At 37.7% G+C, this 26635-nt stretch overlaps 1 protein-coding gene across 6 annotated transcripts in view; it reads right to left on the reverse strand.

Moving 5' to 3' along the window:
- Positions 1-26635, reverse strand: part of MEF2A (myocyte enhancer factor 2A) — a 117828-nt gene that overhangs the window by 5448 nt on the left and 85745 nt on the right. For 4 of the 6 annotated variants that reach the window (XM_080914113.1, XM_080914112.1, XM_080914114.1 and 1 more), the window contains 6 exons: positions 26060-26279; positions 24976-25035; positions 13434-13621; positions 7247-7270; positions 3905-4031; positions 240-366 (listed from right to left, as the gene is read on the reverse strand). In XM_080914113.1, the coding sequence (XP_080770239.1) occupies positions 240-366; positions 3905-4031; positions 7247-7270; positions 13434-13621; positions 24976-25035; positions 26060-26279 (746 nt within the window). The remainder of the gene's footprint in view (positions 1-239; positions 367-3904; positions 4032-7246; positions 7271-13433; positions 13622-24975; positions 25036-26059; positions 26280-26635) is intronic. The other 2 variants (XM_080914115.1, XM_080914116.1) reach the window with 1 other exon arrangement.

Below are 26635 nucleotides of genomic sequence, written 5' to 3' on the forward strand. Positions count from 1 at the left end.
TAAATCTTAAAAAAAAAAAAAAAGTTATACTCCCCAGATCCCTTAAAGGAATGCCTGGTTTAATCAGCATCCACACCACTATCTAGAGCTATGTTAAGAAAATACTTTCTCCCAACACTTGTATGTACATAAACAAGAGTCGTGGCAGGGCTTGTTCTTGATAGCCTACAAAACAAGAGAACTGACAGGAAGTAAGTGCAGGCTATGTGCAAAAGCTCAGGAAATTTTCAGTTACTCACACTAGCGAGCTGAGGGCTGCTTGTCCTAGATGATGCTGCTGCCAGGCTGAAGCCTGTCCCAGAGACAGCATTCCAGGGGAAGTAAAGCCTTGCAGGGCAGACAGGTCAGCGCTGCTCAGTGAGTAGTCTACAAAAGAAGGATGTTATCACTACACATGTAGACATGCCTGCCCTCTGGGAAGAAGACATACACTGGGTTGAACTGGAACCAACACGTGTCGATGCTCAGCAGGACAGGAAGAACAAAGAAGCTTTCTTACTGAACTAATACCATGACACAATCAACCATATTTGTTTTAGTAGCTCCCCGAATGCACATGTCACCTCAAATTCATGAACATTTTTCTATGACATATAAGTCATTTTCTATGAATGCTTCAGTCACAACCCGTGTGACCAAGGCTTAGGATATCAGACACTGCTTACATGTAGTTTCTTCAGTTCATCATTAACATGTGGGGGTTCCATTTAGTACTGAGGAAAGGTGGCAGAGACTCTTACTTTTAACTTTTTTTCTCACATTTAGCAGTTGGTCCTCCAACTGAATTAATATATTTTAAGGGGAAAAAAAGGCTGAGTTAATAGGCACTCAGGTTTCTATGTGACTATCCTTTCATACTTGACATGCCCAGAGAGTCTCAGCCTGATGTCTCCTCTACTGACCCTTCCAGTCTCTTTTGACTTCTCGGCCTGTCCAGTGACCTACTTGACCTGTTCCACTTGGCTATCTCTGTAATTCTGGCATAACTCAAACTGAAGTCATATTTTCCTCAAAACTGTCCTTCCTTTCTTAGTAAGTGGCGCCAACATACCCAATGGCTCATGCCAAGGAACTGAGTGTTAACATTACTTCTTTGCTGTGTGTTTCCTGAGCCATCAACAACTCTCTTCCATTCTATCTTGCTTTCTCTTCAGCATGTAGAGGCTCCAGTGTAATTCACTACTCTAGTCCAAGCCACCAGTAAACTATTACTTGGACCACTATACAACCTTTCTACAACTTATTGGCATTCACTTAAAAAACAAGTTTGTTTTTATTATTTTGTTATGTGCCTGGGTATCTGTGCACATGAGTAAAGTTCCCACAGAGGACAGAAGAGGGTACTGGACTCGCCTGGAGCTGCAGTTACAGGTAGTTGTGAGCTGCCTGAAGTGGGTACTTGGGGTCCAAACATGGAGTAGCATCAAGTCTTAACCAAAGAGCTATCTCCTGTGACCACTAGACAACTGGAGCCAAAAATGACATGCTTGAAAATAACAAATATGGCTGTAATGCTCTGTAACAGACCCAACAATCTCCACTCTTCCAGCTCAACACTCTAACTGCTCTTCCCGGGGGCCTCCTGCCTGTGTCCGTGCTGACACAACAGAACAGGTCTTTCCCAGTGCTGCTTGTCCTCATAGCAGACCTCAGTTCCACTACTGAGCACATGCGAGCACGTCTTGAAGCTGATGGGCACGGGGAAGAGTCTATGGGACCCACAGGCTTTTTAAAAAATGTTGTTCCTTAATTCATCCTTTTATTTACTGCCTGGCACGATGGGCTTGACACTAAGTATCTACAGAAAGAAAAATAATATACACAATAGCATGGGAAAATAAAAAAACCAAACCGCTGTTCTAGGAAGGAGAGTGAACGTTTAGAGTCACATGATTTTAAGGGAGCCTGACTCCATTTCTTATGTGTTTCAGTAATTCCTTGGAGACTTTTCAAAGATACATGTATGCAATACTTTAAGATGCTTATACATGTGTGCATTCTGTAGAGTCTGAGTATCCTGGAATAACTGCAATGACACAGACATGCAGAGCACTCAGTCTAACTCTGACACTCAATCCAAACCTGGCTTCCTCAGCTACACTCATGTGTGCAGCGGACCTCTCAAGCTCCCTTCTCAGAGTACAAACCAGAAAGTCTAACAGTGCAGGACTTTCCCTACACATGCTCACCAGCTAAGCCGTGCCTGTTCCTCATCTGGAAAAAAGGTATGCCCTTAACTCAGAATCTCTTACTCAGCAAGTGACTTATGGATGTTAACAGAACTTCTCTAAGTGTTTAAGCTCTGGCCTTTTTTTGAATGAGTTCTGTGCAAGACAAACAACGGGCTACAATTCACCGGCTAAGCATTGACAGACTGGAGCAATGTGTTTTTTCATATAGGTACCTGGGGAGGTAAAGGTCACTCCTGGCTTTGTCAACAAGACCATTACAAGTTGTTTGAAAAGAACTAGCCATGGAGTTAAAGTGCCAATCAAAGGTATAAACTGATTGTCCCTCCAGGTAGCTCCACACAGCAGTTTTAGTACTGATGCCAAAGCATTTACTCTGAAGTCTAAAATTAGGTGATCTCTACCACAGTTCACTGATGAGGGTCATAAAGAAGACTTCCTTGCATTGCAGCCTTCAGATGACAGACAAGGTGTTATCTCTTTCTCTCCCAGAGCCACAGGTATCTGGCTCAACTGGGGAGAAAGTGAAACTACGTGTGCTTCCTGCCTGTCTTAGAATGGTAAGCCCAACAGGGAACCCTCTGCACACCAGTTCTCCATATGGGCCATCTGGCTAGGCTAGCAGCATCCCTCCCCATATCCCCCCCTTCCCCCACCTCCCTCCCTCCCTCCCTCTCTCTCTTTCTCGCTCTGCATGCGTGTGTTTCAAGACAGGGGTTTCTCTGTGAAGCCCTGGCTGTTTTGGAACTCATGCTGTAGTCCAGGCTGGCCTCAAACTCAGAGATCTGCCCACTTCTACCCTATTCCCCACTGCAAGTGCTGTGATCAATGGTGTGTGCTGCCACTGCCCAGCTACTACTAAACTTTCTTAACAGCCTTCTGTGTGAAGATCATTTTAAGATGAGACGTTCAAAAAATAAATAAATAAATAAATAAATAAAATAAAACCCAACAACAAAAACAAAACAAAACAAAACAAAAAAAAAAACCCAAAAAACCAAACAAATGAAAACCTCTTCTCAGCAGTAGAGCCACTGGCCGTGGGGATAAACAAGAGATCATTCTCCTTCACATGTACAAACAACACAGACCAACCTAGAAGCTACAGGAGAAAAACACATATTGTGTGCCACACTGAGGCACTTTCTACACCCCTAAGAAACCTCTACCCTTTCCCAAAGCAGGTTTACAATATAAATCTGATTTCAAAGCTGAGGAAGAACAGGATACTGTACAATAAAAGATTTCATAAAAATACCGGAGCAACTTGGCTCCTACCTTCCTTGGCTGAATGTGTGCCACAGTTGACAATAGCTACTTGCGTTTTTTCTCAAGAAGCAGTAAGAGGTCAGACATGGTGGTACACACCTTCAATCCCACCACTTGGGAAGCAAGGGAAGGCTTCTGAGACCAGAATGGCCTACAGAATGAGTTCCAGGACAGCCAAAGTTACAGAGAGAAACCATGTCTCACCCTCTACCCCTCTAAAAATAAAAGTAGGAAAAGCTCATGTTGGAGAAATAACTTACTTTATGCTATTATCAACTTATTTTATGTAACTTTTTAAAGGTTTAGCATTTTAAAAAACATATTTAAATTTGAAATAAAAAACCCAGATATAACATTCTCAATAAACATGCTAAAAAAATTACAGAAGTACAGCGTGTTTAGAACATGGCAAGGGCAGAGTCCAGGAGAAGGCCCAGGTGGCTCACCAGTGTTGTACGCCGTCGGCATTGCTGAGTACACAAGTCCCTGCGGAGGCAAGCTTGGAGTTGTCACAGACACGACAGGTGTGGCCAGAGGCTGAGTGGCTTGAGAACTGCTTATCCTCTGGGCATTCTGTGAGATCAGAAAAAAAGACTAAGTGTAATTATGTGGTATTTATGTTCAGACTAAATATTTTAAAAATAACTTTCAATTTAAATGTGACACCTCACAATTTTATGTGAATATCATTATTTCTTGAAACAGTGATATGAAAACCTTAAAGATATTGAGAATAGCCAAATATTTAAGAGATCTATCTTTGTATTAATTATTCACTTTCTCCTTTAAGACTACAGCATATTAATCCCAGATGCATGTCTTAAAATAGAAACTTACCTTATGGGTGATAACACTTGTGTGATAGCTTAATGAGAACTTGATATCATTACAAGTATTGTCAAGCTACATTAAATGAAGTCTGCATATGTTTCAAATGGCTGATGGCAGACAAAGTCATTTGTATACATGAGGTTATAAAGCTAAGAGCACAGGAATCAAAACTACTTCCTTTACAGTCCTTACATACTAATGCTTTAGGCTGTGGCTTATTCCATGTAGCTGTTATAGTTTCCTTCCTGCTTATCCTCAGATGATCTAGGTTAACAGCACATTCAGATCTATATCATTCTGCTCTTCAAGTTTTCTGAAAGGAAAGGCTCTACTTTTTAAAATAATGTACTTTTCAAAAGACTTAAATACTGACTGGCTGTATCGCATAATAATTAATATCTTAGCCAGGTTGGGAATAAATTAAAACATTTTCCTCCTTTTTCCTTTTGTCCCTTTTCCCATTTAGTGCCTAGGTAGCCCTGGCTGATTAAGAACATGCTATACAGATCAGCCTTGCCTTGAGCACACAGAGATCCAGCTGCCTCTACCTCCTGATGTTGGGATTTAAGGACTGCCTATTCCTGGCAAAAAAAAAAAAAAGAAAAGGTCAAATCAATGATGTTAGGAGAGCCCTGTCTTCCATGTGAGAGGCATGGCAGTCATTTTTCCTCACACTGACCTAAAGTAAGGTTGACTTTTTTCAAGATCAAGGCTCAGAGAACAGAAAAAAAGGCAACTGTAATTTGTCTTTACTAATAAAGTTGTAGCCTGAAGACTGATAGTTTAGAGTCTGAATGAGACTACATTTCCTCTCCCACTATTTTCAAAAAGCATTGAGATGAATGTCACTGGTTCACTCTTCTTAAGCCTGGGGGGGGGGGGGGCAATTACTTTACTTCTCTGAACCCTTTAATTTGTTACAGAAGAAAGTCAGACATGTTTGTCATGTCTGGCTTTCAGTGCTCCTGCTGATAATTAAAGGGGTATACAGAAATGAACCCAAGACAGCATTCTTACTGTCCCCAGACTTTCTGTAGTTAAAACTTTACATTAATGGTGATATTGGTGACTTAAACAGACAAATATACTTATATTCCTTCTGATCTACAGCCATCCCACTAAATCTGTAATGAAATAAAGTGAGTGTCTAGAAGTGCAAGGCTTCTAACTCTTGCTAGAGAAGTCCTCAATACAGGCCCAGGAGCTGTCTCCTTTCTCTTCACTTTGGATCAGAGCCATCAACAATTTTAGGGCACAAACTGCTTTGAACAACTTTCTGAGGTCTAGAGGACTACATTTCTGGTTCTGCTTTGTATTTTGAATTGGCTTAATCTTTAGAGTCTGAATTAGCTTAAACTTTTAAGGAATGTGATCAACTACACTGTCTGGAGATCTTTCTTATTTTCACGATTTCTACATTGACACACTCAGAAACTTTCTCTGAGACTCTACAGTTACGTTTATATTAAGGAAGGCAGAAAGTTGCCACACATTGGTATGATGGGTGAAGAACCAGTTTGGTCTCAGCATTGAGTCAACAATTTTAGTGAGTTTTTGAATGAGGGACTTAATCTGGTCTCAAACCAAATTAAGTAAAAGTAGTGTTGAGATGGTTTGATGCAGGATATCCCTACTCTAGGCTCTCTGGAGCTGTATCTTCCTGGCAACTTCCTGGTGTGAGTTCAGAGACTGGAGTAATAATGACCTCCACACTTGTTCTGCCCACCACACGGATCTCTGCAGCAGTGTGGTCCATGAGTAATCGACTTTCAGAACCACTAGAGGGCAACACAGTGCTAGATAATTAAGCATTTAGGACAATTATTTAAGGGTAAAGAGTGGGGTCTAGTATAAAATAGATTATTTCAGTTTGAACCATATTGCAACCATTAGTGATATCCTTAACTAAATAATTCCCCCAAAGATATTCATTGTGGAACCTAGCATCACATTTATAGCTAATCAGTGAGTATATTTCAGATACCAATCCAAAAATGAGCAAGCACAGAGCAAATGAAAGATCATCTATTATTTTAAGGATAAAGAACAGAGAAGCTTATTTGGAAAGAAACTATGCAAAACACACCAGCATGCACAAACACGTCACAGTGAAGAAATGACACCAGTGGATGCCTCTGCACACCATGCTCTCGTGCACTCCTAACCGCCCATGCTGAAACCTGAACACTCACGACTTTCTATTTCCCTTAAACTGGAGTCAGCTAATTAGCAAATGACTACAAATTCATATGATGACATCCGTTGAATTTGGGTTTTAGTTCCCAACAAAGAGCTAAGTTATTTTTAGTCAAGTTTATTTTCCAGAGTAAAAAACAACAGAAAATATTTGTTTTGGAAAAACAGGTAACAGCTGCTTTTAAAAATCAAACATCTCCTGGTAAGAAGTAAATGTGTGTATGTTCAATCACAGACACTTCTTTTTGTAAACAGGGAACCCCCTTGTGGTTCAGACTGTTTCATGTAGGATGAAATAATCAACTTAAAAGGTGACCTCACCAAAAATGATGTAATCTTTTTGAAAGAAAGAAACATAACACAAGATTCTGTGTTACAATCACAGGGACTCTGAGGGTGAAGTCATTTTCTAAAAACACTTCAATAATCTGGAAAGCCAGATAAGGAATTTTGTGTATTTCCTTAGCAGAAAAAGCTTAAAGTCCTTGTGCTCATGGACAGCTATTGTTTCTACAGGTTACTTCAATATGTCTTCTCCTTTACCTCTCAAATCAAAGGGTCAACATATACAGCAATGAACAGAAAAACTAAGATCAGCCGTACACGTAGGTGAAGTTTTTCATTAAAAAATGTTTACATAGTGGAAAACAAATAGAACAATATCTTTGTAACAAAGGAACAAATGTCACATAAAACATTTAAAAACAATTAGTACTATTTATATATTTTTCAACTCTGTTCAAGCAGGAAACCACACTCACCAATTCCAATTCCTCTTCCTCCGACTGCACTCAGCACATAAGAGGGATAAGAGAGTTAACTAAGACTGTCGGACTTACAACAAGTTCTTTCTTTAAAAAAGCATGGCATTTGGATTCTAGTAGCTGTTAGGAACTTTACAGAGGTTATATACATAACAAACAATGTATATAGTGTTTGCCTGTATTTTATGGCTTGTTTTCAAAATAAAGGAAAATTCCTTTAAATTCTCTTGCCAATGATTTCAAGCTCCATCCTACCCCTTAATCCCACCTTCCCCCACCTACTCTTACATGGGCCTCTCTTAGACACAGCAATGCTTCTGGGATAGTTCCAAGTGCAATACTGTGTACTTAAAACATTTTAATCCCTGCATAACTGCCCCATCTGGCCAGTCTACATGTCTGTCTACTACCAGACTCTATTGTTTGTTAGACAGTGTGTGTTTCACTTTCCCAGTGGCCAACATGGCATCATAAAACTCAATACATGTTTGCTAATAAATGCTATAGTTTTGAGTAATAATATGTTTTTACCACTTGCAAATAACAGTGCTCGGATGGATAAAAATATCTTAGTGAGCCTGCATATAAAAAAAAAAAAAGACTGGAAGAAAAGTGAACTGTTAAACTTTACAACTAGTAAAAAATGAATGAGACAGGTTTTCTCCTTTTCTCTTAAGCGGTTTTGAAATATTAATATGTTGGAAACAGTCTGCTCATTGTTACTTTCTATTTCACTTGAGTAAGTCAAGTTTCCTCCATTTATATAGTGTCCTAAGCCTCACTGGTGCAGAGTCATCTTATGAGCACTCTGTGTACAGGTGGGCAAATACAGTTCAGCTGCTCAGTTAGACACATCATTTTGGTATCTCCGATTTACAAAATAGATGTCAAAATAGTGTCAAGCTCTTGTATGTAAAATGCAGTATACACTTTAATCTACAAAGATAAGGGTATAAATAGCTTATATGGCAAAGTTTTAATTTTCCATGGGGTTCATGATTTTGTTTTTTTTTTTTTTCTTTCTTTTTTCCTGTGACTAGATATGATTTTATTAAGAAGTTTTCAAAGTTCCAAGTAGTTTAGGTCTTCTTAAGACACATGTCTGTACCTTAAGTGATTTTGTTTTTAATTTCAGAAAGCTCCTAGCAGGTACTGCCTACCTGCAAGGTGCTCAAAGAGCAACTTAAACGGCTGCTCTTTTCAGGCACACATCTTTGTTGCACAGTTTTGTTTTAACAGTTTTACTCCATAGCGCTGCAAAGCACCTGCACAGAGCTCCTTCACACACCTTACCCAGCTTTCTGGGGGTGATATCTCCAAAAAACTGTTGTGACTAGGGATCCCATTTGTGAAACTGTGCATTTCACTTAGACCCCACCAGCCTTGGTAGCTGAAGGACATGAACTTTTGAAAAAATATCCTGCTGTCATCAGGAGGCAGATGCCTTTTTGTTTTGCTACTAGTGATGTTATGCCAGTTTCCTATACTAACGTGATGTCCTTCAGGATTCTCTACTGTAAAAGCACAATTTCCCTTTATAAACAACACATATTTAGATAAAGACGATTTGATTGTATATAAATGTTACACTTTAAATGTTTGCCCACTACCTGCAGCATTTACTCATTGGCTTGCCTATAACAGCTATGGCTCTACTATGCCATTCTAAAACTGTTTCCTAGTCTTTTGTTTTGTTTGCTAGTTTTGTTTTTTTTTTTGTTTTTTTTTTTGTTTTTTCAAGACAGAGCCGTCTCTTTCTCCTGGAACTGGACCTCACTTTTTAGACCAAGCTAGCCTTCAACCTGAGTTCAAGATCTGCCTGCCCCTGCCTCCTGAGTGCTGGGATTAAAGGCATGCCTTAAGGCCCAGCTTCCCTATTCTTAGAATTCTTCCAAGCTTACTAATTACATCTGCTACCTGAGGAGGAAGTGTTTCCAGTTCCTTATTTATTTAATCATATTTGTATGATGGAGTCAGCATTTCTTATTCCTTGGGTTATAACCGCAAACTACTGTAATTTAAATTTTTCTAGCTTTGGCAAATTGTTTTTTTTGGGGGGGGGGGTGAAAGAATAGTCCCTGGGACCTTTCTATAACTACATCCTTATTCCCTGGCTCCTCTGGCTTGTCTTGTGATTCCCCACAACCCAGCGATTCCCCAAGGGAGCCCTTAGTCTTTGAATTAGATAATGGTGTTTAGATACCACAATCAGATTACCAGGTACACTCAGCTACTAGATGAAATTATTCAAGGAATTCTCAACAGACAGAACTAGAGGGTTTCTGGTCTAGAGAGCCCATGAAGAATACTGGTTTATTAAGATGTATGCTGCCAAAGCCAGTGAGCAGTGTACCTCCATGGCCTCTGCTTCAGTTCTTGCCTCCAGGTCCCTTCCTTGGCTTCCCTCAGTGGAAAAAAAAAAAAAAAAGATGTATGCTGCCTAATAAAATAAAGGAGACGTGTTCTCCCCCCCCCCCCCATCTGAAATTGTGAAGAGTTGCTATCACAATTCTTTCTTAAATGTTTGATAGTCTACCAGTGAAACCATCTGGATCTGGAATTTCTAGTTTGGACGATGTTAAAATAAAAAATTCAACTTGCTTGCTGTGCTGGTATAGTTTTGTCAATTTGACACAAGATGAAGTCATCTGAGAGGAAAGGATCTCAATGGAGACAATGCCTCCAAAACTTTGGGTAGTGGTCAAGCCTGGAGAGAACTTTCTACATTAGTGATTGATAGGGTAGGACCCAGGCCATTATGGGTTATATTATCCCTGTGTCCTTGGTGGTCCTGGGTTCTATAAGAAAGCAGGCTGTGCAAGCCTTGGGAAGCAAGCCAGTAAGTAGTATTCCTCCGTGGCCTCTGCATCAGCTCCTGCCTCCAGGTCCCCAGCCTACTTGAGTTCCTGTCCTGACATCTTTAATGATGAACTGTGATATGGAAGTATCAGCCAAATCAACCCTTTCTTTCCCAACATGATTCTGACACAGCAATAGAAACCCTAATGAAGATACTTGCAATCCCTGACGTTTCTTTGTTTTTCTAATACAAGCATTAATGCTATACAGTTTCTCCAGCTGTACTTTTGATGGTCCTCAACATTTTGGAATTTTGTACTTTCAGTTTCAGTTAGCTATGGGTATTTTTAAAATTATTTAAATTATGTGTATGTCTATAGACATGAATATGGGTGCCTGTGAGGGCCAGAACAGAGCATCAGAACCCTTGGAGATGGAGTTACCTACCTGATATAGGTCCTGATAACTGAAATATGGTTTTCTGCAAGAGCAGAAAGCACTCTTAACCACTGACTACTAGCTATATGTACTGCTAAATTTCCCTTGATATTTTTTTCTGAGGCCCACAGATTATTTAAAAGTGTAAGGCTCAGGGATCATAATAGAAGAGGGAACAGAAAGATTTTAAGGTCTGGAGGTGGTGGATGACTACAAGAAAAGTGTTTTCTGGATACAACTCTCAGTGATTGTGATGACATGTGTAGGACCTGTGCAAACTCAAGCTAGACAAAATTCCAGCATGGAGTTGGGAGAATGGACACAAAGTCCCATCCCTAGCTGAGAAGCTATTGGCAAATGGCTACTAAGCAAGAGAGTCAGTTTCCTTTAAGGTTATGATCACTGGTAGGCCATACTCCAGGGGAGTTCCCATACTGATACCACAAAGGGGCTCTGTACATTTTGTTTTGTTCTTAAAAAAAGAAGACACAAATTTGGGTGGGTAGGAGGGTTTCTGGATGGAGTTGTAGGAGTGTATTCATCAAAATACACTGTATGAAATTCTCAAAGAATTAATGAAAATATTGTTTTAAAGGTAAATTTATAGTTATATTTCTAAATTAAGATACCTTTCTGAAACTGATTTCTACTGATTATAGACTGAGAGTCAGTTTTTGTAAATTTGCTAATTTTTATTGTATGAAATAGAAGTCTATTTTGGTGAAATGTTTAATAAATATCTCATAACTTAATATAAAAAGATTACACTGCCTACCTTTCTAAACCAGTAACTCCAAGCTAATCTGAAAAAGCATCAAGCAAACCTTAACTGAAGGACATTCTATAGAACACGTGAACAGTGTTCCTCAAAAATGCCAAGGTCACTTAAGGCAAGTCTTAGATGAGCTGAAGAAGACAAGATTAATACATGAAATATGCTATAAAACCTAGTCTGGCTCCTGACATGAAGAAAGAGATGAAGTTTAAAACTTAGGAAATGTGTGTGAATATGAACTTTAGTTAATAATAATTTATAATACTGGTTCATTAATGTTAATGACTGTGCCATAGTATTATAAATTGTTTAAAAAATTGTGTGAGTATAGAGAACCGAATGATTTTAGTAATCTTTCCAGTGAATCAAAAGCTGTTCTAAAGTAAAAGGTTTATAAGCTGTTTATTCTTTTATTCCCTCTGTCTTTGTTTCTCTGCACACAGTCAAGGTTTTGTTGACACTAGTATTACTTTTTCATGAAAACTGTAACATTTCTTGTAGAGTACTTCTGCTGGCAATAAATTCCTGGTCTTGGTTTGAAAGGCTTTGCGTTTATGTTTAAGAATATTTTTGCTGGGTATAGTGATGTGCAATTTGTGTTTATTGTTCAGCAGTACGGAGGTCTATCTTTGGTAAGGCACGTGTTTCTACTCCTTGGCTGTCTTTATGGATTTCTATTTGCCCCCCTTTTTCTTTTTACCAGTTACCATGTGTGTGTGCTTGCTCACATGTGCTCTGCAGTCATTTATCCTACTTGGTGACTGTTATCTCCCTTAGACCACTGTTCCTACTGTTCTTCTTTTCAAACTCCACTTTCAGACATGTTGCACTACATAATAAAGTCTTGTAGCTCTCAGATCATGTTTGATTTTGGTGCCAAGTTTAGTTCTCAGGAACTACTAGGTTTGAAAGTTATTGTTGCTGTGGTTACCTTCAGTATATCTCCCCGTGCCCTCCTATACTGGGGCTTCAGGAGTTTCACTGCATGCTTGACTCCAGAGATTCACTAATCACACTAGCACTAGTATCTCTCTCCATAGCAGTCATCTTTCTCCAGCCCCTAGGCCATCTGACCACTGTGAACTAGCAGCCCCAAAATGAAATTTTTAACAGCATAAAGTTAAAAGCAACTTATTTAAAATTTTGTTTTCCCAAATGAAAGAGCCCCCCCCCCACACTTTCATTTATCTAATGCAGTCTGAAATTTAAACAAATTATGACTTAAAAATCCTGGGCAGGTATACTGCTATCTTGGACAAATAGTAACTTTTAGTTCTGTTTTCTCATCTCTACCTCACTATGATTAATATAGTTGAGAATTAAATGAGAAAAAACTCTAACAAATTACTGATGTTTTGGAATCTATGAAAAATTACACAAATGTAGAATCACTCCCTGAGTCTACAGCATCACTTGCACTTATCAAAATGCAAATGGAAATTTAGAATGAGCTCCTGGCATATCATTTAGTATGCTAATAGTGAAACTGCTGTTGAACTCAAAATATCTTTAAAACTTGCATGTGTATTCTAAAACTGTCTACAAGAAGCTAAGGAGCATACACATTCTGTTCTTCACATGAAAAGACAATTCAAAAGCAAATGACTCTAGAACTGTAAGACACTGTCAAGAGGTAAAGTAGGAAGTATTATACTATGGTCAAAGAGAAGGATTATTTGAAAGGAATAAGCAAAGAAAATTACTTAGAGAATAATTCCTTCCAGTTTGCAAGCATTCTTCCCTAGACATTCTGTAGCAGTTCTCTTTGGTATATAGAATTTTCTAGTAAATAATTTCATTACTCCTCACCGAAATGCACATAATATATTATTGAAAGTATGTCAAGTACAGAACAGAGATGGCATGTTTAATTCATAAACTGAAGTCAAATGTCTAAAGAAAAATTTACCCTGAAAAAATTAAGATTGAGCATAAGAACCTCTCCATATTTAGCTTTTATTTTAAATACCCATTAAGCAGTTTTATGTCTTATTTGAATAATTCAGCTTTTAAGCACTTAAAATAATATTTTTCTTCAAATCCTAAGTGTGAATAGAAAATTCATTAAGAAAACCAATGGACACTATGGAGGCTTAGAAGACCTCAGAGAAGGATACAGATGACTATAAACTGTGTGTTTAAAGAACAAAGCTCAAGAGTGGGTCAACTTACAAGTGGGGGCATCATGCCCTTGCTTGAAGGGGGAATGACAACTCGTAGATCTGGTTTCCGACTGTTCATTCCAAGATTGCCACCACCTGGTGGCGGGGGAGACTTTGTAGGCATGACTTTGCCTAAACTATTTGCACCAGTATTTCCAATCAAATTTGGAGAGGCCCTTGAGTTTACAAATCCATTCCCTGGGAAAGGGAAAAACAGTTGCTTATTAACATGTAAAGAGTCATTAAAATAGTTTAATTAATAAGTCTAAAATAATGCCAACTGCATAACTGCCCATATATATATACATACATATATATTTTACATATACATATATATGTTTTTAAAATGATAAATTTTACGAAGTTAGATGATCAATTTTATAAAAAATAAGAATTTTGTTTACGACATATAAAATTTACCATTTATAATGAAACACAATGTTATTAATATTGTACTATTATTATGACAAATACTCATTTGTATTTACATATTTTTAAATCTTTTCTACTTTTGTTCTGTATTTGTATCTTGAAATCTGAAAATGGGGGTGACCAGCAAGATGGCTCTTAGTGGGTAGATACTTGCTACCAAGCATAATGGCTTGTGTTTGTTCTGCAGGACTCACATGGTAGAGAGAACTGACTCCTATAAATTGTCCTTTGACCTCACATGGGCACCTTATCACCTGCATGCCCCTCCTAACAAATAAGTAAGTGTAATAATAAAAGAATAATTGATAATATAATGTATGTATATTTTTGTACTTTAAGTGTTTGACTGATATGCTGTAACTTGTTTATCCTTGGAAAAGGCTCTAAATTTATCTTTTTCTCTTCTGCACCTATAAACAATATTTTCTCTATTACTTTTCTTACTGCCTAACCCCTTATTTTTCCTCACTACTAAATACTGATACCTCTGGCTCTAAAAACAAAACAAAATGAAACAAAAGTCTCAACAAATAAACACCATTCTCCAACTTAGCACAGTCTCACCTACAGCAGAAACATGGTGAAGAGCAGAGCCTTCTGCAGCTGAGACTGGGGAATATGTCAACCATTACAGTTGCTTCTGCACTCAGTCTTTCCGACATATATCCAAAGGAAGACAACAGAACAAGAAAACTCAAATACAAAAGCAGGAGGAAAGGGGGAGAAGTCATAAAGCAGAGCACAATTCCACAGATGCATAAACACATCAAGGAACAAAACAACACAGGTACAGCACTGCGCTGCGGCTGCTCGGCACCGGGAAGGATGACAGCTGAGAAGAGCGAGGCCTACCTACAACACGTCAGTGACCACGGAAGCAAACCAACAAGGGACTTCACGAAAGAAAAGGAAGCTACAAACTCAACCCAAGATTCATACAACAAAGTTAACCAACGTGAACTACACAAATAAGTCACTTGGAGAAAAAACTTAAAAATGGGAAGGAAAAAAAAAATAAAGAAAAAGAAGCTAAGATAGTCCATGGCTCAAATAGCGTATTCACTAAAATATCTGAAAACTTTCTCAAACCAAGAGAAAGAGACATGTATATATTCCCATACATATGCACAATAAAGAAATGTAATTAGAAATACAAAGCAAAGAAACAATACTAAAAGCCATAAGGCAAGGTCAGGTATGTAAATGCAACTGAGTGCAGGCAGGACAGCCTGTCTTCCATCTCTGGATCCTATAAAATAGCAAAAGAAACACCCGGTTGTCTTCTGACCGCGAAGCATGTAGCATGGTGCATGTTTTTGTTCCCTTTGTCTCTCTGCCTCTGTCTCTGATTTACTTAAAACAAACAACCCAAAAAGCTATGAGGGGAAAACACCAACTCACAGAGGCAGAAATATTAGAATAATAGTAGGCCCGAAAGCCTAAAAGTAAGGAAAGCAAAGAGTAGTGTATTTCACAGCCTATAAAAACCATTGCTGTCAAACCCAGCAAAATAATTTATTAAAATTGATGGAGAACCAAGTTAAGACAAGTAATATAATCTGTGGCCATTAAGCAGGAAATGCTTAAAGAATAATATACACAAAGGAGTTTTGACAGTTTACTCACAACACAAAAGAGAGTATATTTCATGAAAGCAAAGGACTAAAAAAGACAAAAAGAGATAAAATTCATAAGGTCCAAAACCAGCAAACTTCTCTTAGAAGAAAAAACAAAAAACAAAAACAATGAAAACCAATCAGAACAACTGCCAACAAAAATCAACAATAATAACATCTCTTTCAATAACCTGAATTCAAGTGACTATTTCACTACTTAAAGATACACACTAACAGACTACTTAAAAATGAGGTCTATTCAGTTGGCTCTAAGAAACTCATGTAACTAGAAGAGATCCAAAACCCAGAGGCTTGTCTGAGGTTCAAGTCAGCCTACCAAGCAACAGAGAGCTGCCAACAAGTTGACTTACCAGTCCTTACATCTGACGATAATGAAGACATGGAACCAAACCTAGTTAGCAGATAAGAGAGCCCACTACATATTAACAAAAGGAACATTCATCACCCAGCAGGGCAGAACTATTGTAAATGTTTATGGGACAAATCCAGAAGCCTCTCAGGTTTTAGATCTTTTCTAGTTACATGGGTTTCTTAGAGGCAACCGAATGGATAGACCTCGTTTTTAAGTACAGTCTGTTAGTCTGTCTTTTAATGGTGAATTAGTCCTTTGCATTCAGGTTATAATTGAGAAGGGCTTGCCGTTACCATTAATTTTATTAGCAGTTCTAGTTGGTTCTCCTTGGTCATTCATAAAACAAACATTAAAAGGCACAAGAACTACATGAGATGCAGTACTGCAGGAGATTTCATTACCCACTCACACATAAGCAGGTCTTGCAAAAGGAAATTAACAAAAAAAAAAAAAACTCTTCACACCTTAACTACCAAATAAATCAACTGGACTTAACAAGTATCTACACAGCATCCTAGCTAATTGAGAGAGAATATACACTTCTCAGCAGCACATGGAACTATTCCTAAAACTGATATTACAGACAACAAAGGAAGTTTTAATAAACACACACACACACACACACAAACACAAAACCTGAAGTGATTCCCTGCATCTAACCAGATCGCAAGTGAACTAAAACAAGAACTCAACAGCAAGACTAAGCTCAGAAAATACATAAAAACTTGGAGACTAAGCTATACTTTTTTGAATTTTTGAAAGCTATACTTTTCAATTTTCAAATTGAAACTCAATTTTAACATCAGGGAGAAAATTGTAAAACTCATAGAGTCAAATGAACATGAAAGCACAGCCTACCAGAGCCTCTGGGATATAGCCAATGTCCTATGAGTAAAGTCAATAGCTCTGTGTTCATACTTTAAAAAGCCAGAAGGAGCTCAAGTAAACCTAATGTACCTCTAAGTTCTATTAGACAAGAAATCAACCAGGACTACATGGATTCACTGCTAAATTCTCCCAAACTTCTAGAAAACAAAGAAACAAAAACACTCCCACCAAACCCATTCTATGATGCCAGTATTATCAGGATAACAAATACTTGCCAACTGAATTCAAGATCACATTAAGATGCTATATTATGTTCAAGTTGGTTTCATCCCAGGGACATAGGCTGATTCAGCAAAAGCAAATCAATAGATGTCATACTCCATATTAAGAGACTTTAAGACATAAAAACCACATGATAGCCCCAACAGAAAAGTTTTTTTTTGACAAAGTTTAATACATATTCATGATAAAAAGTCGTGAAGAAAAGAGGACAGACCTACCTCAACATAATAAAGGCTATCTAAGACAGACTAAGGCATGCTCATACTAACAGAAAGAATTGACATTTCCTGTCAAGTGGAGAACGAAACAGAAAGTTAGCTCACACGGTTACTCAATATAGTAACAAGACTTACGACTTTCAGTAAAGTTATAAGACAAAATCAACATATAAAACCAGTACTTTATACACAGACATATACTCACAGACCAATAAATATCAAATGGACCAAGAAATAAGAAAAATATCATATTTTATATTTTGAAACTATAAATAAATCTAACCAAAGCAGTCAAAGACTCATTTAAGGAAAATTTTAAGAGGCTGAAAGAATGATCTGAAGGCATCAGACAGACAGAGGAGCGTCCATACTCCTGAACTAGCAGAATGACTCTGGGACAGCTACAGCACCAAAGTCCATCCTCACAGTTACTGCAGTGCTCAGCAAAATGTCAATAACATTACTCCTAGAACTAGAAAAAAGAGCACTAGAATTTATGAAGTAATACGGAAGACCAGATAGCCAAAGCAATCTTAGGCAAAAAGCACACATTACAGAACCATATGAGAAATACAGCATAGACCTGGCATAAAAAGACATATAGGTCAATGTAATACAATACAGGACTTGTAGATAAATCCAAACAGCTATAGACACCTAGCTGCTGACAAAGTACATGCTTTTTGAATAGATATTCTATTCAATAAGTGGTGTTGGCAAAACTGGATATACACCACACAGAAATGAAATTCGACCCCTAACTCTAGCCCTGCACAAAAATCAACTCGAAGCAAATCAAAGACCTTTTCTTAAAAACCTGGAATACTGAAATTGCTATGGGAAAAGACTTCAAGAGATCAGTGTAAGCACAAGCTTTCTAACTCTAATCCCAGTATCACAGCAAAGACCCCATAGAATATGCAAATTAGAGCACTTGCAATCAAACACCTCACAGAAGAAACTATTAGCAGGCTGGGGAAATGGCTTGGTGGGTCAAGTACCTCTGCAAGCAGGATAGCCAAAGCCTGGTGTGAGGATTGATGATATAGATCAGTGGTTAAGAGCATTTGCTACTTTTACAGAGTATATGAGTTCAATTCCTAACCACCCACAATCACCTAGGCTCCCCCTCTTCAAGCATCGAGGGCACCTGCACACACACAGTGCAAACACACATACACACACACACACACACACACACACACACACACACACACACACACACACAAAGTAAATCTTAAAAGGAAGATGAGTATGACGGTACATGTCTGTAACTCCAGTGGTGATGGTGAGGTGGAAACAATCAGACCCAGGGATTGGAAGTCCAAGTGAGAGTTTAGTGAGGCCCTGCCTCCAAAAATAAGATAGAGGTTCAAGAAGCCATCACAACATCAACCTCTGTCAACATGCCAGCATGGCTGGGCACACTAACATACACACATGCATATACCACACACATTTTAATTCTATAGAATTTCTTGAATGAAACAGAACTATGTTTACTTGGTATACTATCTGGAGGTTTACAAAACAATTTCAGGCATATTAAGTAATATATAGTCAAATGAAAAATTGATATATGAATTCTATAATTTAATGTTTAAAATTATACTTATTTGTGGAGGAGAGGCATTCCTGGAAATTAGAGGACAACTTGTATGGGTTGGTTCTTTTCTTCTATCATGTGGAATCTGGGGACTGAACTCAGCCTATCAGATCTGGAGGCAAGCATGTTTACCTGCTGAGCTAGTTTGACAGTCCTGAATCTGAAATCTTAGAAGACTATAATTAGGGGAATGGAGAGATAACTTGATAGTTAGGAGTCCTAGGTTGCTCTTCCAGAGGATCAGGGTACGGTGCTCAGCATACACATAGTAGCTCACAACCATCTTTAACTACAGTTGTAAGGGATCCATGCCTTCTTCAGGCCTCTTAGGGTAACAGGTATACATGTAATGCACAGATGAACATGCAGATAAAACACCCCCACACATAAAAAATAAATCAATACTATGCTTAGGAAGATAGTAAAAGTTTGTGAAGATAAGATTTTAAAGAAAATAGAGGCCTTAATTATCTGCTTATAAATGTTAGAGATGAAAATACTATTATAAAAATGAAATACTACACTGATGAGCTGGCACCTGCACAATGGCAAAGACAAGAAAGAATGGCATCTAACAACTGCTCATTCCGCTCAGGATGCTCTTGGAACATGACTGTGCTTTCCTCTGCCTTCTATTCCAACCAATTCTCTCATTCTCAAAAACTGTATCATGTAACATAGCAATTTTGTGTGTGACTTTACTTTGTTGTGGGGACTGTTGTTTCAGTTAATTTTGTGAGGCTATTTCCTGCATTCTGCTTTCACTGTCTTGAAGGGTATTCAATCTGGGCTCAGTCTCTTTACAACACTCTGCAGAGCTTCATTTGGGGGAAAACATCACCTCTTCTCTAGGTCATTCACTTATGGAGCAGAACAGAACTCACCCAAGAGCTAATACAGATTTTGTTATCTGGAGAATAAAAAATATTTTACAAACAACATATTCAAAGTTAGAAGAAATATAAATTTATACTACAGAGCAATAAGGTTAATGAAGTTTCTGTTAATATATAATGCCAAGAATGTGTGTTCTGATTCTACAATACTTGAAAAGCTATTTCAAGGATTTAAACTAAAATTTAAAACAACCCCACTATTATTATTATATGATGCAAATATGTAATTTAGAGGCATGCATCATTAAGAATCATGAATGCTACTTTTCCATGTGAAATCTGTAATGCATTTTATATGAGACCATAGTAACCCATGAGAATCAAGTTACAAGAGTGGAAGGGGAGTTAAAAGCACAGCATCTTATTGTTCCACCAGGGCAGCACAGCAGACAGTAAGTACAGGATGAGGTAAGTGTCTGGCAACTTGCCAGACTGAAGCTAATCTCAAGCGCAAGCTTGTTATTCTCTTAGACTGTATCTGTGCATGCCTCTCAGCTTCTGTTTAAGTTCTATAATGGAGACACTGTGCAGGATGATTTGTCTTCTTAATTGAATAAATTTAAGTTACTGTGATTATTGTTAAAACTTGAATGGTAACTTATTATTCTAACAAAAACACTCTTAAGTAAACCATACACTTATGCGTCCAGAAATTTAACAGGCCTCATTTCAATTATGGTCCTATTGGTAGAAGGCATGTTGTCCCATTTTATCAGTTCAGCTTGTATTTCCAAATATGAATCTCATTATTGAAGCAATGTATTCAAGTGGGTGGCAAGTTTTTTCCATGGCCTTAGGGCTACTGCTCTTCTAGCACTAAACAGTGGATGACTATGTCGCTAATGTTTCTCTGTAAAGCCACTTTTGAAGTCCAGCTGTCAAGCAAACTTCAGAGAACTCTAAAAACTTCAAGCAAGATTCAGATTGGAAGTGGTAGCACACACCTTTTATTTTAGTACTTGGGAGGCAGAGGCAGGCAGATCAGTGTGAGTTTTGAGGCTAGCCTGATCTACATAGTAAACTTCCCACAAGCCAGGGCTACACAATGACAACCACAAAACTGACATGCTCAGCACACTACTCAATACATATGCATAAATATATAGTAACAGATTTTAAAATGTCATTTATATGAAGATAAAAAGTTTATCAAAGTACAAAAAAAGATCATGATTTTCAAGTAATCAATGACACATTCACTTAGTTTGATGACAATTCCCACACAATGGACACTGTGGATCGTATCAGAAATATTTAATAAAAACCGTTTGTGCCCTCCTTTCAAAACACTACATTCCTTCCCCTTCTGCCCTGGGTGGAGTGCACTAAGGACACACTTTCTCCTCTGCCGAGACTGCATCAGTTCTCATGCGATGTGATGACTGAGCAATTACACATTTCTGTCGTCCAAATTCCACTTCGGGGGGGGGGGTACTTTCTCCAGATAAATGCTGCCATCTCAAACTAATGTTTTAAATCCCTATTTCAGTGTCACCCTCTGCCACTCCCATGCCATCTTCATACAACTGTCCATCTAACACAATCAGTTCACCCATCGTTCTAGCTTCCACTGCTCTGGCACCATGCAACCCCCCAACCTCTTACTTCATTCAACACATGGCAATTCCAGAAGTTTCTTGAACTTGTCTATTTCTAGTCCAATTTATCTTTCTTTCTCAACATGTTTTTAAGAAAAGTAGTTAGAGGCTGGGAAGAAAGTATATGTATACAAAACATACACATACACACATACTATGTTCACCCACCAAGACCCACAATCTCTTTTAAGTGTAGGTGCTGAATATATCAATTGTTTTCCCAATCTTAACATTATAATATAGGCCAAAAGTTAAATAAATATCTGAGCTATACTATAAGCTGAGTAACACATTTATATTCTTAGCAGCAAAATGTACATAGTAAATCATAAACAAACAGTCACCATGACAGAGCTATGTAAATTATAGCATGCACAACTGCCTGTTTAAGTTTTCAATAATGACAGATAGAAAGCAAAACAAAACAATAAAGTATCAAATCAGAGGAAAGAAAACACCAAAAAAGCAATTTACTATAATAAAAATGTTATGACTTTAGGAATACAATCATTATTATATCACATAACATTCAAAAAAATAAACAGAGAAATAGTTAGTATGTTATAACTCTAACTACTGGAATCGATTTGGGGTTCCTTATGCTTTTGTCTGTATGTATAGTTCCTGCATAGTTTTAAATCACAACAATAAAACACTCATTTGACATTTACCTAATTTTCACACTGCTTACTATGCTTATTTCATCCCATTATTCACTGCAACAGAGTTAGCATGAACCTTTATATATTTTACTTTAATTCTTATTTTTAAAGACGTATTTATCTTTATGTGAATGGGTGTACTATATGAGTGCCTCGTAACCCTAAGAAGCCAGAAGAAACCATTAGATCCTCTGGACCTTGAGTTATAGACAGACATGAGCCTCCATGCGGGTGCTGGAACTGAATCCAGGTCCTGCACAAGAGCAACCAATGCTTTTAACTGATAAGCCACCTCTCCAGCCCCTAGCTTACTTCTTTAGACAAAGTCTCAGAAAATGGATTAGGGGTTTAGATATTTTATAACCACAGCAATTTTTCAAACCTTTTAATAAAGACTATAAGGTGTCAAAAGCGTGCATGAATACCATTGGCTTCATTACATCTTTTTGGTGTTAAATAAAAGGGAGTACCAGATGCAAACTAGCAAGTGAAAGTCACACAGGTTTTTGGCACTTTAATTTGACTTGCTTTAATCTGCTACTTACTTTAACTTGCTACAATCTGCTGTGCAGATCAGGCTGGTCTAGAACCCAGGATTCTCTTTGTCCCATATGACCTCTGAAATGCTGTGGTTACAGGTATGCCCCATATTCACACTAAGGCTCTAACTAAAATACTGCTGGGTATACACTTTGTGTATACAATGTTGGTGATTAAATAACATGCTTCACACATACTAAATAAACAATACTGAATAGTATTCTCAATCCACTACCCACAACAGGTCCCAAAAAAAAATAAACCAACACCATTGAATTACAAAAAAGAAAGAAAAAGAAGTACAATAAAAATAGTGTGGCTACTAACAGGGACTGTTTATTTCTGCATCACTGTACATGGGGCCCAGCCTTCCGGAGTATCAGCCCAATGTGGTATAAATATGCAAGGTTTTCTTAAATACTGGTGGACTCTAAACATACTGTCTCACTGGTGTCAGAGAGGGTAAAACCTAAGTGTATATGGGAAGACTACATTTGGATCCTGACAATAAACAGGGTTACAATTAAATAAACCATACATATTTGAAAACATACATACATGACCATAGCAGTCCCAATGTAACTGAGAGCAAAACCTTCATATACTTTCCTACCTTTGGTCTCTTAGAACCCTACAGCGGTTTTCTTAATCCAGTTACATCTGCTAAAATATCAATTAAAGTGTTGCAGACATTAATGTCAAAATCACAATCTATTTTACCACATGTCAGGACTGGAAAGACAGGTTATGACATATTTTATAATATATTTTAGAACCATTTATTTTATGTGTATGAATGTTTTGCGCACATGTGTGTGTGTGTGTGTGTGTGTGTGTGTGTGTGTGTGAGAGAGAGAGAGAGAGAGAGAGAGAGAGAGAGAGTGTATGCATGCATACTATACATGCACTTGATACCCAGACATGGACAGAAGGCATTGGATCTCCTGGAACCAGAGTTATAGTTGTAAGCCTCCATATGGTGTTAGGATCCAAACCAAAAAAGCAACAAATACTTTTAACTGTTGAACCATCTTTCCAGCCCTATTATGACACATCTTTAAAACACCAAGAATTCAGAAGGCAAGAGCCTTAGTAAATTGAACCAGAAATAAACAGTCTTAGTAGCCACACTATTTGCATCTTACAACCTTGTTTTGTTTCAAGTTAAATGGTGGTACTCTATTGTTTAGGACCCACTGTGCATAGTATATTGGGAATAGAGCTATTTAACAGTGTTTGTTGAAGATGTATGAGGCATTAAATTTAATCACCACCATCACACATGCTGGGATAGTCCAAAGTAAAAAAGCCTATTTGGCTATAACGATGACAAACTGTGAATGCTCTACACATGACCACCAAAGCATATCCTCAAGAGAAATCATTTGGATCTCTAACTTTAGTAGTATACACACATTTCTTTGTACTCCAATTTCTGAAAATATTTAATGGTGTTTTAAAATGAAGTCCTTTGCCAATAGTTTAACTTTAGTGATAACAAAAGTTACATAAAAGCATCTCCTTAAGACATGATCTACGAAGGCAACTGCCAAACCTCTTCTAAATATTAGCTGCTGTCAAATCTTAGAGAAGCTGTTTTGCCGTGGGCAACAGTCAATGCAGAGACTCATGAATAATTCAAATACTCAGATTAAGTGACTGTTGAGTACTTAACCCTAATGGGAAGATCTACTTATTCCCCCCACCCCACACTAAGGCATAAGGAGCATCACAGAAGAAGGGGTGGAAAGAATGTAAGAACAGGAGGATCAGGAGGAATACTGAGAAATGCTGTCTGCCATCTTCCAGATATGACATGACCATCACAATCACCAACTTACACAAGCTCTGACTACCTGCACAAGATTAAGTCATCCAACATTCTAGTATGGATTAGGGAGGAATTCCACCTCTAGCGGAGGAGTTGTTGCAGTTAGCAGCTACCAAGAGAGGAAAGGTCATTTTTCCTTGGGGTTGTAGTTTTTGTTATGGTGTCTATTCTCTGGTGGATGGTCTCACTCCCACTTGCAAGCAGGAAGCTGAGCTCAGTGGCTTATTTACAAAAGCAAAGAAGGAAGAGGACAATGAAGGTAGGAGGGGACTGTATGGGCATAGAGGGGCATCAAGGGAGTAAGAAGGGGAATGGTGGGCAGGGAGATACTCAAGGTACACTATCCTGTTCGTGAGATACGTATATGTCTACATGATACTGTCAAAATAACTTAAAATATGCTTTTAAAAAGATCTTGCTATAAATGTTGCATTAGAGCAACTTAGTGTTTAGCAAAGAAAACAGCTGGGATGGAGAAAGCACTTAGTCCTTACTAAATGAATAGATATCTGAACTTACAGTCAGGGATGAAGCAGGGCTACTGCAGAAAATTGTTAAGTTTTAGTGAAACTATCCCTTAGAAGATAAAAGGCCGTATTGCAAGGCAATACTTACTAGTAACTCAGGTCAAATAGACACGTACAGAGTTAAACAATAGAACTTTACTTACCCACAGGACTAGTACCAGCTCCATTTGGCACCGTGAGGTCGGTAGTGCTCATCATCCCACCTAACAATATTACAGAGAAAAGAAAGAGTGAATAAAACTTAGCCTTCTTTACTTCACAAACAGCCAAACTATAACCTACACTCTATTCTTAAAAATCAAACCAAAACAAAATTAGCTCACTCGAAAGTTGCCACTAATATATAATTTGACAAGATTTAACAATGTATGTATGTATATATAGTACTATAGTATAAACTGTACATGTAACATGTTTAACTACACATGTGCTGGGGGGGTCTATGCATAGTATACATTTAATTATTTATATATTAATTTAATTTAATTAATTTAAATTAATTTAATTAAGTATATTTTAATTAAGTATATATTAATTTAAATATTAAGCTCTTGTTATACCTGCCATCCTGTGCATCAGTATCAAGTAGTAAATCCCGATGAGAAGACAGTTCACGCGGAGCACTATTATTAAACTTGGGGGAAGGCAATACAAAACTGTAGGGACTAAGGTGGCAAATGCACTGTAAACTGATGTTGAATTATTGAGCTAAGTCAGCAGCAAGAGATGCACAGCATACTCTAACTTCTGGATTTCTAACATGATGGTTCACATTTAACTTTAAATCTTCACTTACGACATTCAAGTTAAACTCTCTGCCTGTCACAGCATGGCTTTCGCATGATAAGAAAAAATTATAGGTGTTATATTCCCTATACTATTGTATTTTGGCCAGAATTGTTTTTCCCATAGATGTTTAAAAAAAAAAAAGTACTTAAAATGGACTTAATTATGTAATAGTGACTCTTGTTCATTTTGACAACAAAGTGTATTTTTGTTTATTTTTGGTTTTTTAAACAAGGTCTCTCTACATATCCCTGGCACTCACTATGTAGACGGGCTATCCCCAAAGGCAGAGATCTGGTTGCCTCCCAAAGTGCTGGGACTTGAGGCATGTGTCACCACTCCTGGCCTGATTATCAAGACTAAGGACAATAATGTTTCTCTGTCAGCAAATCCTTTCTCATCCTCTTTTTAAAAGAGCAAAGAGAATACTTCACAACATACTTGCACTGCCAGTACTTGGTGGTCTCTGCGGAGCTCCCGGGGACATATTTCTATGTAGCGTGGCTGGGGGTGGAGACAGCATGCTGGAATCTGCTAATGTTGAGCTGGCTGCCAAAGACGGTGACACGAGTGAACTCCCTGGGTTAGTGTATGACAAAGCATTAGGGCTGGTCACAGGGACTGTGACAGACATTGAGAAGTTCTGAGGTGGCAAGCCAGGCTGTAAGTAAAGAACAAGAAAGATAAAAACTATTGGTTTCATTTTTATCAACATTAAATAACTTTAATTTGACTACATAACTCTATCAAAAATAGAGGATAGGGACAGTTTCTTCATTTGCAGTGTTAAGCGATTTCTCTAGAATTATACTTGAACATGAATATACCAGACATAAGCTTTTTCATTTTCAATTTTATACTGATATATGCTAAATGTAACTATATAGTATATTTCAAATATTCAAATAGACAAAACAAAAAGTTAAACCTGAAATTAAAGTAATATTGTTGAATCTACACATAAAATATATCACTGTTACCAAGTAAACATTAATTAGAACTTAAGCGCAAACCCAT

Source organism: Micromys minutus, assembly GCF_963924665.1.
Source record: "Micromys minutus genome assembly, chromosome: 3".
In the NCBI taxonomy this organism is placed as follows: Eukaryota; Metazoa; Chordata; class Mammalia; order Rodentia; family Muridae; genus Micromys; species Micromys minutus.